Source organism: Colius striatus, chromosome 2 (assembly GCF_028858725.1).
Source record: "Colius striatus isolate bColStr4 chromosome 2, bColStr4.1.hap1, whole genome shotgun sequence".
Lineage (NCBI taxonomy): Eukaryota > Metazoa > Chordata > Aves > Coliiformes > Coliidae > Colius > Colius striatus.
In genome coordinates this window covers 44,743,000-44,756,252 of record NC_084760.1, presented here as the reverse complement: position 1 = coordinate 44,756,252, position 13,253 = coordinate 44,743,000, and the positions used below count along the sequence as shown (strand labels likewise).

Here is a 13,253-nt window from a genome sequence, read left to right as displayed (position 1 = left end):
TGTCATTTCTATAACAAATCCAATACAGATTGCCTGTAATGTTCCAAAGAACATTGTTGCCTCATTTTATGATAGGGACATAGTCATCATCACTTAGTATCCCACCAAAAGAGCCAGGAATCAAAACTCCTCACTAGGTGCTCAGCTAGGGAAGACAAAAAAAAAAAAAAGAAACCTAAAATTAGGTACATGAAGGGTATCTGAATGTTGGCATCCTCATCACCATGGGGCCCTTCCTTTCCGATCTCTAATTGCAATCCAACTCTGGCAATTACACCAGTTATTTAAGAACAATGAAGTATTTCAGCTGACTTTTAATGCAATTTGAAACTGGATGATGGCCAACAACGTAACATTTGATCCTATAGAACAGCTGCAGGCAGAGTTATCTGGACGAGTTTTGCCAGCTTAAACAATTGCCAAAAAAACAAGTTTCAGAGCAGTGCTTGCAGTCTGAAAATCACCAAACATGATTCTGACCAGGAATTTTCAACATGCACTCACATTTGTCCTCAATGATTAAAAACTCATCCTAGGTCCTAAAAAGATCAAGGAAAAATAGCTGTTTAAAACTGGGAGAAATATGGTTTCATGGGGCCACTTTGCATCAGTACAGATGACCCAGGGAATACTGCAGAGATTTAGGAAGAAGGCAGCCTTGCTCAATGAACCTGCCTCTGTGTTGACTCACTGTGTCCTTTGGCAAGTCATTTCAGCTCTCTGCTCATCAGTTTGCAGCCTTCCCACCAGTTACACCTAACTCATCTTCCCATGGCTCAAGCTCGAACTTGGGTAGGATCTAGTTATAAAGGTAGAAAGGAACTTTAGGAATTTCCTTACAGTATGCCATTCTACCTCTTGAGGACTTCAACTACAGCACCCTACCACTGTGCGGCCTCAGACCATGATTAGAGCTCCAATGCACAAGGACACCTTACATAGCAATTTAAAGAAGTGTTTTTCAAGCATCAAGTTCAAATTTTAATTCTAGTTCTCCAGAAACCAAGTTTGATCCTCCTTGCTAACTGATTTTCCTCCTTTCTACCTCTTCTCTCCTAGAAAGCCTTCTGTGCTCTAACATAATGAATGAATGAGTTGCTATGTTCACTAAGCTGGTAACTCCACCACTAGCAGCATGCTGACAGGCTGCTATGTCTAAACAGAAGCCTTTGGTTTAACAATACTCCACAATTAGGAAAATGATGAGAGTTTAAACTTGAGTCTAACTAAAGGAGTGATTATTAAATCACTCAATATGTCAAATTCACACCCACCAGTTTTACATAACTTCATTTTTACAAACCAAGGTCAAACTTGTACAAAGCTTTTCAAACTGAAAAGAGTTTATTTGCCCTTTTGGGAAAGTTGTGTAGTTCCCTCGCTCTGTGCTCTCTACATCAGGGCTACAAAATCCACATTATACCACAACCAAAACAAGAGATGCATAACTCTGAGTCAAAAGCTCTGAGTTCAAAAGTAGCAGTTCTCTGAGGACTGGAAAAGTAGGTATTTGAGAAACCACAAGAGCATGGAAGCCAGGTGTGACAGTTCATTAGTAAAACGAAGGCAAATTTCACTGCCGACTATTTGTGTTGTGAGCCTTCCTACTATCTCTAGCTGCTTTAGAAAGAAAGAAACAAGTGCTCCTGTAGTACTTCCCAGCAAAATGTCTTCCATGTTGTGGTGCTGGATAAAATGAACAAGTTCAAAATGTTATGTTTGCTTTCCCCAACAAAAAGCCTTTAATAGATGCTCAATGGCAGGAGTGCCCAAGAGAGGTGGTTGATTTTCAAGCACTACTTCCTCCAAGCCCAAGATCGGTGTGTCCCCACAAGAAGAAAATCAAGAAAAGGAGGCACAAGGTCTGCATGGATGAAAAAACAACTACTGGAACTACTCAAAAAGAAGACAGAAATCTATGTAAGGTGGGAAAAGGGCCTGGTTGCTTGGGAAGAGTATAAGAACATCACCAGAGTATACAGGGACAAAGCCAGGAAGCCCTTTTGGAATTAAACCTGGCAAAGGAAGTAAAGGAAAACAAAAAGGGCTTTTTCAAATACATCAGCAGTACAAGGAAGATTAGGGAGAATGTGAACCTACTGATGAACAAGATGGGTGTCCTGGTGACAGATGATGAAGAGAAGGCTCAACTACTGAATGTCTTCTTTGCTCCAGTCTTCACCACCAAGACCGGCCCATGGGAAGACCAGTCCAGCAAGGATAGTAGGATGGTCTGGAGAACAGAAGACTTTCCCTTGGTGGACAAGGATGGGGTTACAGACCTGTTGGGCAAGCTCAACACTCATAAATCTATGGGACCTGATGGGATGCACCCATGAGTGCTGAGGGAGGTGGCTGATGTTATTGCTAAGCCACTCTCTATCATTTTTGAACAATCATGGAGGACAGGTGAGGTGCCTGAGGACTGGAGAAAGGTCAATGTCAGGCCAGTCTGCAAAAAGGGCAGGAAGGATGACCCAGGAAACTACAGGCCAATCAGCCTCACCTCCATCCCTGGAAAGGTGATGGAATGACTTATCCTGGATCCCATCTCAATACACATGAAGGAGAAGATGGTTATCAGGAGGACTCGAACACAGATTCACCAAGGGGAAATCCTGCTTGACTAACACGATGATATGACTGGCTGATTCACCAGAGACTGTGCTGCCATTCAGACAGATCTAGACAGGCTGAGAATGGGGCAGAGAGAAATCTTCCGAGGTTCACCAAGGGCAAGTGCAGAGCCCTGCACCTGGGTAGGAACAGCCCCCCTGCACCAGGACAGGCTGGGGGTAACCTGCTGGAGAGCAGCTGTGCAGAGAGGGACCTGGGAGTTCTGGTGGGCAGCAAATAAACATGAGCTAGCAATATGCCCTCATGAGCAAGAAAGCCAATGGCATTCTGGGATGCATTAAGAAGAGTGTGGGATGCATTAAAGTCGAGGGAGGTTCTCACTCTCCTCTGCCCTGGTGAGGCCACATCTGGAGTCTTGTGTCCAGTTCTGGGCTGCCCAGCTCAAGAGACAGGGAACTGCTGGAGAGAGGCCAGCACAGGGTTACCAAGACGATCAGGGGACTGGAATATCTCTGTGAGGAGGAAAAGCTGCAGGACCTGGGGCTGTTCAGCTTGGAAGAGACTTGAGGGGGAATCTCCTTAACACAAGTATTTGAAAGTATATTAAGGGCATCACTTTTTTTGTGTAGTGTCCAGTGATAGGACAAGGGATAACAGACAAAAGCTGAAACACAGAAAGTTCCACTTGAGGAAAAACTTCTTTATGTAAGCGTGAAAGAGCCCTGGCCCAGGCTGACCAGGGAGGGTGTGGAGTCTCCTTCTTGGGATGTTTCCAAACCTGCCTGGACACGTTCCTGTGCCCCCTGATTGAGGTGAACCTGCTTCTGCAGGGAGGTTGGACTAGATGATCTTTAGACGTCCCTTCCAACCCCTACCATTCTGTGATGCCTGAGAGCAAAACTGATCCACTGAAATCTACCTATCCAGGCAGAAAATCTCATGCATGGTCACGGATGGCAACACATCCTTTTGCTCCCACTGATTTTGGGGTAGAAGGGGGAGTTGTCAATCTCAGAAAGAGCAGCCCAAAGATTGGGCCTCAGCTACACTTTTAAGATAAAGAATGGAATCTCTGCTAAGCTTCCAGCATCTGACTGAGCAAAGCATGAACCTACCTGTTTCACCCTGTCCATGGCAGTTATTCAGTTCAGCCAGAAGCTGGTTGAAGTCATCCTGATGAGCAATCCAGTTGTCCTGTAAATATCACCCACATGAATACTAGAAAAAAGTATTTAGAACTAATAGAAGTTTTGCTAAAGCATATGTTAAGACTCTGCACTCTAAGAAGTAACTTAAATGTAGATACTTAATCCTTGTTGGTGTGAGAAGCTCCGCAAGTGGCAATGCTCGCTACAGTCACTCCTAAGCCCAGAAATGATACAGGATGTGTCCTCAAACAACACTGAGCTGCTGTGGGTTTGCCGTCTGCACAAGATGTTTTCAAAATCAGGCAGGAAATACCAGTGTGATTTTTTTTCCAGCCACAAAGTTACTTATCATGTTGATTACGAGACAAGCACCTTTGGAACCATGTTCTGCTCTGTTTATGTACCTGAACTTTAGTCAGAAAGGTGACTGTATCAGACATGGGACAGAAGGCACCAAGCTAAGCGGAGCAGGAGACACGGGCAGAAAGAAAGTATTTCAATGGTTTGCTTGGAAGCAAAAAAAAATATCTGAACAGCCTGCTCTCAGAATTCGGAATTCAGTAAGTATCTTTCCAAACAGGTACTTACTCCTAAAACACTCAATAAAGCAGAAATAAATTCCAGGTCAAGAATTTCTGCAGACATGCCTGCATAGGTACATGCTGCTACCAGATGTGACAACAGATTTCACTAATGTCCCACTACAAAGACTGTGTTTTAGCTGAAATGGGAGCCATTTCCTTACCCAGGTCTAGAACTCACCTCATAATTCATGGTTGCTCCTAACCCCAGCGTATTGTTTTTCACCTGAACCTTGATATGTTCTGTATTTCCTTGCTCCTGAGCCCCAAGACCCTAAGGAGGAATTAAGGGTAAAAAAGTAAGGATTTTACAGCAGTGACTAAGCAATTAGAGCTTTTGTACTGTAAGATAGCTTGCAATGAAATACAGCAAGAAATCACAACTTATTATTTATCTGTTTGCCTGTAACTGAATTCATTCGCAGGCATTAGCACACATGAGGTACTAAGTTTCTTTAATTTACTACTTAAGCCTCCAGCAAAGTATTATTAAGTACTAAAATAGCAACAATATTAAGTCATTGGGTGATTAATTAGGAAGCCACCTGACATTCCTAGGCAAGTCCAAAGTGTTTACAATTTTAAAACAAGATACTATATAAAAAGAACATGCCTCTCACCAAAAATGCCTGTCAATGGGGAGGCAGCTGTGTAACGGCTGTGAGACAGAGGCCACGTAGAAGGTACAACACTGAAGGAAGTTATATGGGAGCAAAGCAGAGGAGAAGAGGTTAGACTGGAGCTAGCAGGATATTAAGAACTTCCAGCTCACTCACACTAACAAGCTGATGATGATATTGGAGCAAATATTGGGTCTATCCTAAAAAAACCATAACCATTCAAATCCTGGGAGCAATCTTTTGGCCTAGTGTTATCCTTCTTAATTGTATTGACTGGGAGGGGAAAAAAAAGACAAAGCATCTTGGTATCTGCTTCCTTTTTTTCCTAATCCGTCACCAGTAACAAACCAGCTACGTGTACAGCTGTAATAAACGTGTGGTGGAGAGAAGCCCTGTGGACAGATCGTGAGCATATCTAATGTCTGAAGCAGTGAGGCATATTTGAAAAAGGATGTTGCTATAATGAATCCAGATGAATCCTTCTCATACAGCTACGGGTATTGTAAAGGAAGATTTAGTGGCTCAAATAGGAAACTTATTCTTGTGTAGAAGGTTAGAGGTGTGCAGAGAGGTGATAGACAGAAAACAACATTTCACATCCTGACACAGTGTTCAGAATGGTAAAGGTATTAGCTATGGTCAAATCTGGCTGCCTAAAATACATTCAGAACATTTAACAGCATTTTTCTTCTACTCTGGTTTACGTATCTATTTTAATCTTACATACATAAAACACTTCTGCATACAATGTACATAAGGAGAGAGCACTCAGATGCATACTCATAACAGCCTGGTCTAAAGTCTACCCAAGCCAATGCCAGTTCCCTGACTTCAGTAGCCTCTGAATCAGGTATCATTTACCGTTTGGTCGTGAAATGAGAGGCAGTTAGAAGCCAGATTTATACAAGAAAAGTGTGAGACAATTGAGGTAACGTTAGGCTACGCTAAGAAATCCTAAGTTTTAAAGCATTCACAGAACTGAGAAATTGTCAGGACTTTGTTGCATTCCTTTCATTAAACATACTTACATGCAGGCCCAAACCTCAGCTTTGCTGAGGAAGTTAAAACTGCTTTTAGGGGGTATGTGAGAAGTCTGAAGTTGTCTACACTGATCTAGAGATCATTATTAGCACCAAAAACCAGTCTTCTCGTCCTACAGGTACAGACTGGAACTGGGAAAGAGTGCAGCTCACATAACACTGCATTTTGGCCATTCAAGGAACAGAAATAACCTTTAAAAACAGGTAAAAGGTTGAAGTATATCCTAGAGGTGTTCTAAACAGTACTAAAAAACAGAGAAAGAGATGAGGACATAAAAGCAACTTAAAGTCTTTAACCATCACTTGACTTAAGGTGCCAACTCTTGCTCTTATTTGAAGGACAGTAGTTTGTCAAAGAGAGAAGATGAAAACCGGAGAGCAGGACAGGCACAAGAAAGCATGGACTTTTGTAACAAACTGTACAAACTTAGTATTGCTCAAATTCTCTGCATCCACTTAAAAAGACCATAGGATCATAGAATCATGGAATGGTAGGGGTTGGAAGGGACCTTTAGAGATCATCTATTCCAATCTCCCTGCAGAAGCATGTCCACCTTGATCAGGTTGCACAGGAACAGGTCCAGGTGGAATCAAATTGAACAGAAAGAACATGGCTGTTTCAAACACAGAGATCAAGAGTCCCCAAGCAGTCTTCCCCTTTTCAGTCAGACAACCATCCTTTAGATCATACCTTTCCCTTGGACCAGCCCATTTTTTCCAGCATCTTCTGGCCAAATTTAGAATCATCTTTACTCCAAGCGCTATTTTGTGGATCCACAGACCACTTCTGCTTTCTACGGGCTAGAGGAGAAAGGAAAAAATCAAACATTCCCACAGTGTTCTTAGTATTTCATCAGTATAAGAAAAGCTTTTTACTGAAAAAAAAACCCTCCAGAACCTGTACTAGAACCTCTGTTCAGGAGGGTTTATTTTACAAAACTTTACATTGCAAAGAAAGCCCAGTTAAAATTTGCATTATTAATGTGAAGAATGCCAAGGCAAAACTGCAACAGAAGCTGTCTTTCCTAAGGATGGGCTGCAATTCAGGAAACACTTTAAGGATTACCATCTAGGGGTAACAGGCCTAAATTCCATATTTATTCCAACTCTGGTTTTCAACATGAAATCTATAGAAGAATGAGACCTCGGTGCTGGCTTTCCTTGTTCTGGACAATACTCACTGGCCAGTGTTCCTTTAACCAAACCCAGAAGTTTTAATATTTGCCTTCATAACAAAAGTAAAGTAAAAAAATCAAACGATGCAACCAGAGAAACTGAATTACAGAACATAAACCAGTGGGACTTCAGCTTTTGATTTGTCACAAAATGGTTTGTTCTGAAACTGAAAAGTCACCGGAAATTATTGCAGTTGTTAAGGGATCCAAAGGAGAATTGTGGCTCCTTTGTCCTATGCAGACTACTAAAGAAACTACAGTCCCCCAGGGCCACGTGCGTGCGCTTGCCTCTGCCATCACGAATAGCTTCATTGAAATCAAGGAAGAAAAGCTTGCACAGTTAACTAGTCCCTTCAAGTGTGCACCTAAACATATGCAGGAAGGCAACCTAAATAAACAAGACAAACAAAGAATGGGAGACAGGAAGATTACAAACTTCATTAAACACGATGGGAAACGGTGGATCAAAACTGACCGATTAACCCAAGGCCGTACAAAGCCAGTGAGAAGCCAAGTCTATCGAGGTGCTTTCAACATAGTCCGGAAATCATCTTTCCCTAAAATGCAACACTTAGGATTTAGGCCAGAGGGACAGAATATCACAGGAGTGTTTGATTCATTTTTTGCCCAGTTTTGTTTTGTTCTTAAAGAAGAAGCAATACTGTCAGAATGTGCGATGGTGGCTTTTTTAAACACGCTTCCGAAGCTTTGAAGCTCAAAATAGGTGCTGTGTGACAGCCCCATAAAAAGTAACAGTCTGGTAAAGAACTTAATAAAACCCCAAGTATAGCCCATAAAAAAGATCTTACAGTAGGTTAAATGACTGAGTGCTGCTAGAGAGATCCACACAGCACTGGCTGGTTCGCTTCCCTACAGGAAAACTTTAGTTTCAACAGGTAGCCTTCAGAAAAGCATCTACCCCCAGCCCTGCCTATGCTGCTAATGAAAGCTGGAAAAGTGCCGTCGTGGACTGTGATTTTAAACCTGTCCAAGCAAATTAGGCTTCCCTGCTGCCTCACTGACAAGAAAACCTCTGTCTCTCTCAGTGATATGGCTCACTTCACTCATTCATGGCAGCCTTTGAAGCACTGATCCAAGATTAAGGTGCTGCATCATCTTCCTTCACCCAAGATGCAAACGCCCTCTTAAGCACTTGAGCTTCCAGTGGTTTGTGGGGGGAATTAATTAAAACAACAAGCTGGCAGCAAAAGCTAAGACATATAAAAACTGAGAACACCTTTTGGCTGTTGCTTTTGTCTTTAGCTGATAGTGAAACAAACAACATGAAAGGAAAGACAATAAAAAGAAGTAATTTACTAGAGGTTATGCTACCCTGCCGAGAAGCAGCCCTTCCTCTCAATCACATCTTTTAACTTCTCCCTTTGTTTAAAATCTCTTGATTAACATCATCTTTCACTCAGTCACCAAGAGCTGCTCAATGCCTTTTTAAAATCTAACTATAACAACACCTTAAATACACCCATGTTCTGCTATGCTGTCTGCAACTGGCTCCCCAGGGGGTGACTTTGCAAATCCCAAGAAATTAAATTCAATGAAATTTTTAGTTGTAAAGCTATCCTATCTGTCTAAGGATTTGTCTACACAGTAGAGGTAATCCATGTCAACTGAATGTTTGAATTTAAATTAACTTCCAGACTGAATTGTTTGATGTAGTTCGACTAATCCACTTTAGAAGTTAATTTCTATTAAATTTCCTGAATATCTCCCTGTAGAGAAGTACTAAGATTTCACTCCCAGGACGACACTGGTAACAAAACACAAGGGCACCTAATAGAGAGATTTCTCAAGCTTGAAATTTTAAGAGATCTTCCCTTTCCCAGCACTTGCAATCCAAATATTTAAAACCTCTTAATTACCACTATGGGATTAATCCTCACATTTCTGCTATGTTAACACAGTCTTCAAATATGGAAAGCTAGATGCAGGAAAATAAACTTGTTTACCTCTTTAAAGAACTATTTAGGAAAGCCAGGAACTGCTTCATGCCACACACAAAACCCATGAAATCATCTCCCCTCTCCAAACAAACAACAAGAAAGACTGTTTAGACAACAATTTACCAGAAATGTTTGTCTTAAGAGCAAGGAAGGAAACAACATACTGTCTTCCAGCTAAAAAATTCCACTCAGAAGTTAACATCAATCTTCTGGGCTGCTCATAAAGCGATGCTACAGATGGTAACGCAACTCTGAGCAAGGAGCACCATCTCGTGGAGAAAAGCAGAATTTCTTTAGATACTTAAGACACCTCACGATTTAAAAAAGAAAAAGACCACTAAACCTTTTTACCAAAACTAATCCTGTGCCTGAAGTACATACTTAACTCTCATTTCTGGAAGTTCCCTATCAGTTCCCATCCAAATCCCTGCTGTATGCCCACATCTGGGGATAACACAGTAAACAATAAGCAGGTAAAATTTCTCCAAAGAATGGAAAAACATTACACTGCCTACACAAGGGATTTTGGTTTTAATTGAAGCTTTGAAACCCATCCATAAAATTTACATTTTTTTCCTAACAAGATAAGACAGTAAATTAAAGCCTATTAGAAGTTTTTAGAATACTTTAAAAATAAGTAAAAAATAAAAACTAACTCTTTGGCCATTTCTGCAATTGATAAGTTTCTTAAATTCAAACTACATAAACATGGAATGATCAAGTCTGTCCTTTCTCACTTTAGTTCACAGCATCATAGAAGTTGGAAGGTCTTCTTGAGATCCTCTTCTTCAATTCCCTGTTTACGTAGGTTGTCCAGGCCAGCATTCAGCTTGGTCCTGAATATCTTCACAGATACATACTCCACAGATGCCCTGAGCAATCCCTTCCACTGTTCAGCCACCCTCACAGTAAATTAAAAAACAAAGATGGAATTTCTTGTGTTTCAATTTGCACTCACTGCTTTTTTTCCAGTCACTGGGTACTTCTGAGAAGTTATTTTTAAGTCCCCAAAATGTTTGTGCTTTCACAGCTGTAGTAAAACCAATTAACACCCTGCAAACTCTTTTTTGTTTAGGTCAAATATCAATAAAAGCATCAGAGTTTGATCCAGAACCACAAACAGAACGCAGCTGTGTAATGTGGCTTCACCACTCTTAACTGCAGCTGGAAGTGATGAACAAAGGCCTATAAAAGTGGCCCTCAGCAACCAGATCTGGTTTTTTTTAAGACATTTGATTTTAGAATTCACTACAGATAGAACCTATATTAACACACTGGCAGGTGGTAGATGCCCCTGCCCTGGAAATATTCTGAGTCAGGATGGACAGGACTCTGAGCAATCTGAGCCAACGGAAGATGCCCCTGCTCATGGCAGGTGGGCTGGAATAGATGGCCTTTAAATGTTAAACTATTCTATGATTATTGATATGTGCAGTACCCAATTAAATAATTAACAAATAGTCTGAAAACAAAAAGATATCAACAAAGTTCATACACATTTGTCTTCCTCAATTCATACCTGTATTTCCCAATTCATACTTAAGGCCACTTTTCCTGCAGTTAATTCACAAGACTCAGTGCTCTCATGTTAAGGGTGTCTTGACACCAGTAAGCTGACCAAAACCACCTGAGGACAGTAACAATACTCAAACAGAAGTGTATTAGTCTTGTTATATAAAAACCTACAGTTGAGAAGTTTAGACTTTCTATTCCGTTGGAGTTTCACATTTACTAGAAAAGGCTGCTGTATAGGAATGCATCTGCAAAGAGAAGGCAGCAAAAGATTTTAATTCCCATTCTAGCCAGTCCTGAGAAAATTCTGTTTCCTGAAGAGCTTTACCTGAGAATTATCAGTCAGGGTATTCAGCCAATGTTTTAATCAGTTATTTTAGATATGAGAAGCCCAAGTCTTCAATCACCTGCCAGGTAAGAGTGAAGCTCTGTTCAAATCCATTATCAGAAAAAGGTTAAAGAAAACTCTGGTTTTTATTCGTTAATGAAAAGTTATGAATGAAATAAAAACCTTCTTCAAACTTTCAAAAATGATCTATGCAGCAACAAACTTATACAAAATGCATAAGACTGCTATGTGGTCTTACTCTAAGTTCCGTGAGTTCACGGGATTTACCTACCATCCCTGAAGCACCTGCCTAAAATCCCTCACATCTCATTCTCACTTTTCCCAGCCCAAGATCTAGCAGATCTCCAAAGCTCCCTGTACAGAGAAAAGGGCAAGCTACTATCAAATGCTAATCCTGCAACCAAAAGACCAATCACAGAATGGTGTTGGTTGGCAGGGCCCTCCAGAGCTCATCCAGCCCAAGCTCCTGCTAAAGCAGCTTCCCTTCGATCGGGGAGCCCAGGAACGTGTCCAGGCCAGTTTGGAAACCTCCTGAGGAGACTCCACACCCTCCCTGGGCAGCCTGGGACAGGGCTCCCTCACCTCAACACCAAACAAGTTTCTCCTTGTGTTTAAGTGGAACCTTTTGTGTTCCACCTTGTGTCTATCAACTCCTTGTCTTGTCACTGGAGACAACAGGAAAAAGTGTCACAGCTGTGCTGAGTCCTGCATGGCTGTCATCCAGCAGCCAGCTCCCTAGCGCTGCCCTGGCCCCCGTAACAGGGCACTCTGCCTAGTGAAAAGACACAAGCTGAAGGCCATGATGGTTTTTAGTGTGAAGGCTGTTACAGACCAGCCTGACTCAAATATCCCCAAGAGTAATTGTGGAGGATAAGAAAATTCCTGAACCAGCAGGCTGTGAAGCAAACATCTCTGAGATAATGTTGTTGCTAGAACCCAGATGTTCCTGCCAGTTCTGTGGAGATGCAAGTTCAGCAACAGACAACTGACAGTCAGTCACTTGATTCTACAAAAGCCCAGTCCCATTTCTGTGGTGTAGGGGATTTTTGCATACTCTTCTTTGGAATGTGTCTGTAAATCTCTCCCTCAAAGTTACCCTCTGGAGCTGAGTGAGAGTCACCCACTGTCATTGATATGGCCAAGTAATGTCATTCCCTACAGAACAAGTAATCTCTCTGGAATAAGTCATCATTAAGTTAGCTTTAATCTGTTATTTCAGTTAATAATAAGCAGTAGCTACAGTACTAACATTATGCAGTAAGGGTTCCTCTAACCCACTGCCTACTAAAACACAAAACCTGTATTTTTATCGTGACTGGAACATACATAAAACATATTTTCAATTCAACTCATAACGTTATTGTGGTAAAAAACAAAACAAAACCAAAAAAACCAAACCGAACCCAACCACCAAAATCCTGCCTCGCTGTACTTTCTCAGTTTGCCATCGTTACTGTGTGGGCCGGAGGCAGCACTGCCCCGGCCCCAAACCGTCAGGTGTGGAGGCTCCTTCTCAGGAGGTTTCCAAACCCGCCTGGACACGTTCCCGTGCCCTGGATCGAGGGGAACCTGCTTTAGCAGGTGCCTGGGCTGGATTGATTTGTTCTCTAATCTCTGCCGCACACATGGCACCGAGGCTCCCAAATGAAACGCCGACCCTACGAGTGCCCGAGGACATTCCCGCCGATCTTACACGTAGCCCCCAAGGCCGGGACGCCGCAAAGCCCCACAAACCCCTTTCCAGCCACAGCGGGGCCCCGCCAGCGTCCATCTCGCCGCCCCCGGGAGGAACAGCGTGGCCCTCGCCCCTTCAGAGAGGGCGGTGGGAAGGACATCGGGTCGCGCCCGGAACATCCTTCAGGATAACGGCTCTTTTAGCCCCTCCCCCGCTCCCGCTCCCCGTTCATCGCCCGGAGCTCAGCCGGCGCCGCTCCTCCCCGCCGGGAACGACACTCACGCTCCGCCAGCATCGCCATCTTGGGGGCCTTCCTCCTACGCGGCGCGCGGCGACGGACAAGCGCATGCCGGCCCGCCCCGAAGGGGACTTTTGTGACCTCGGCGCGGATGAAAGGCAGCGAAAGAAGTGCCTGATAGAAAAGGTCTCAAAGCAGGCGATTACAGTAGTTATCCTAGTGGAATCAGAGGGAGAAAGTGTGTTACAGCTTTAACAGGGATATAAAAAGACGTATTGGTTGTCTATCTGGTATCCATGCGCACTTCTCCGTAGAAATTGGACAGGCATCTTTGTGGGTAGCCGAAGGGGCGGCCGAAGGCTCCGGCTCCACAGAGACGC

At 42.8% G+C, this 13,253-nt stretch overlaps 1 protein-coding gene across 7 annotated transcripts in view; it reads right to left on the bottom strand.

Annotated features, from left to right (window-relative positions):
• PINX1 (PIN2 (TERF1) interacting telomerase inhibitor 1) overlaps positions 1-12,948 on the bottom strand; it is a 68,439-nt gene extending 55,491 nt beyond the window's left edge. For 3 of the 7 annotated variants that reach the window (XR_009818189.1, XM_061990128.1, XM_061990133.1), the window contains exons 1-4: positions 12,654-12,814; positions 6,658-6,767; positions 4,488-4,580; positions 3,693-3,771 (exon numbers count right to left, since the gene is read on the bottom strand). Coding sequence is in view for 6 of the 7 variants with exons in the window: in XM_061990128.1 (XP_061846112.1) it covers positions 3,693-3,771; positions 4,488-4,580; positions 6,658-6,767; positions 12,654-12,795 (424 nt within the window). In the remaining variant the exon portion in view is untranslated. Of the gene's footprint in view, positions 1-3,692; positions 3,772-4,487; positions 4,581-6,657; positions 6,768-9,263; positions 9,283-9,836; positions 10,197-10,939; positions 11,014-12,653; positions 12,815-12,917 lie in introns of those variants that run through there. The other 4 variants (XM_061990129.1, XM_061990131.1, XM_061990130.1 and 1 more) reach the window with 4 other exon arrangements.
• Positions 12,949-13,253: the final 305 nt, after the last annotated feature.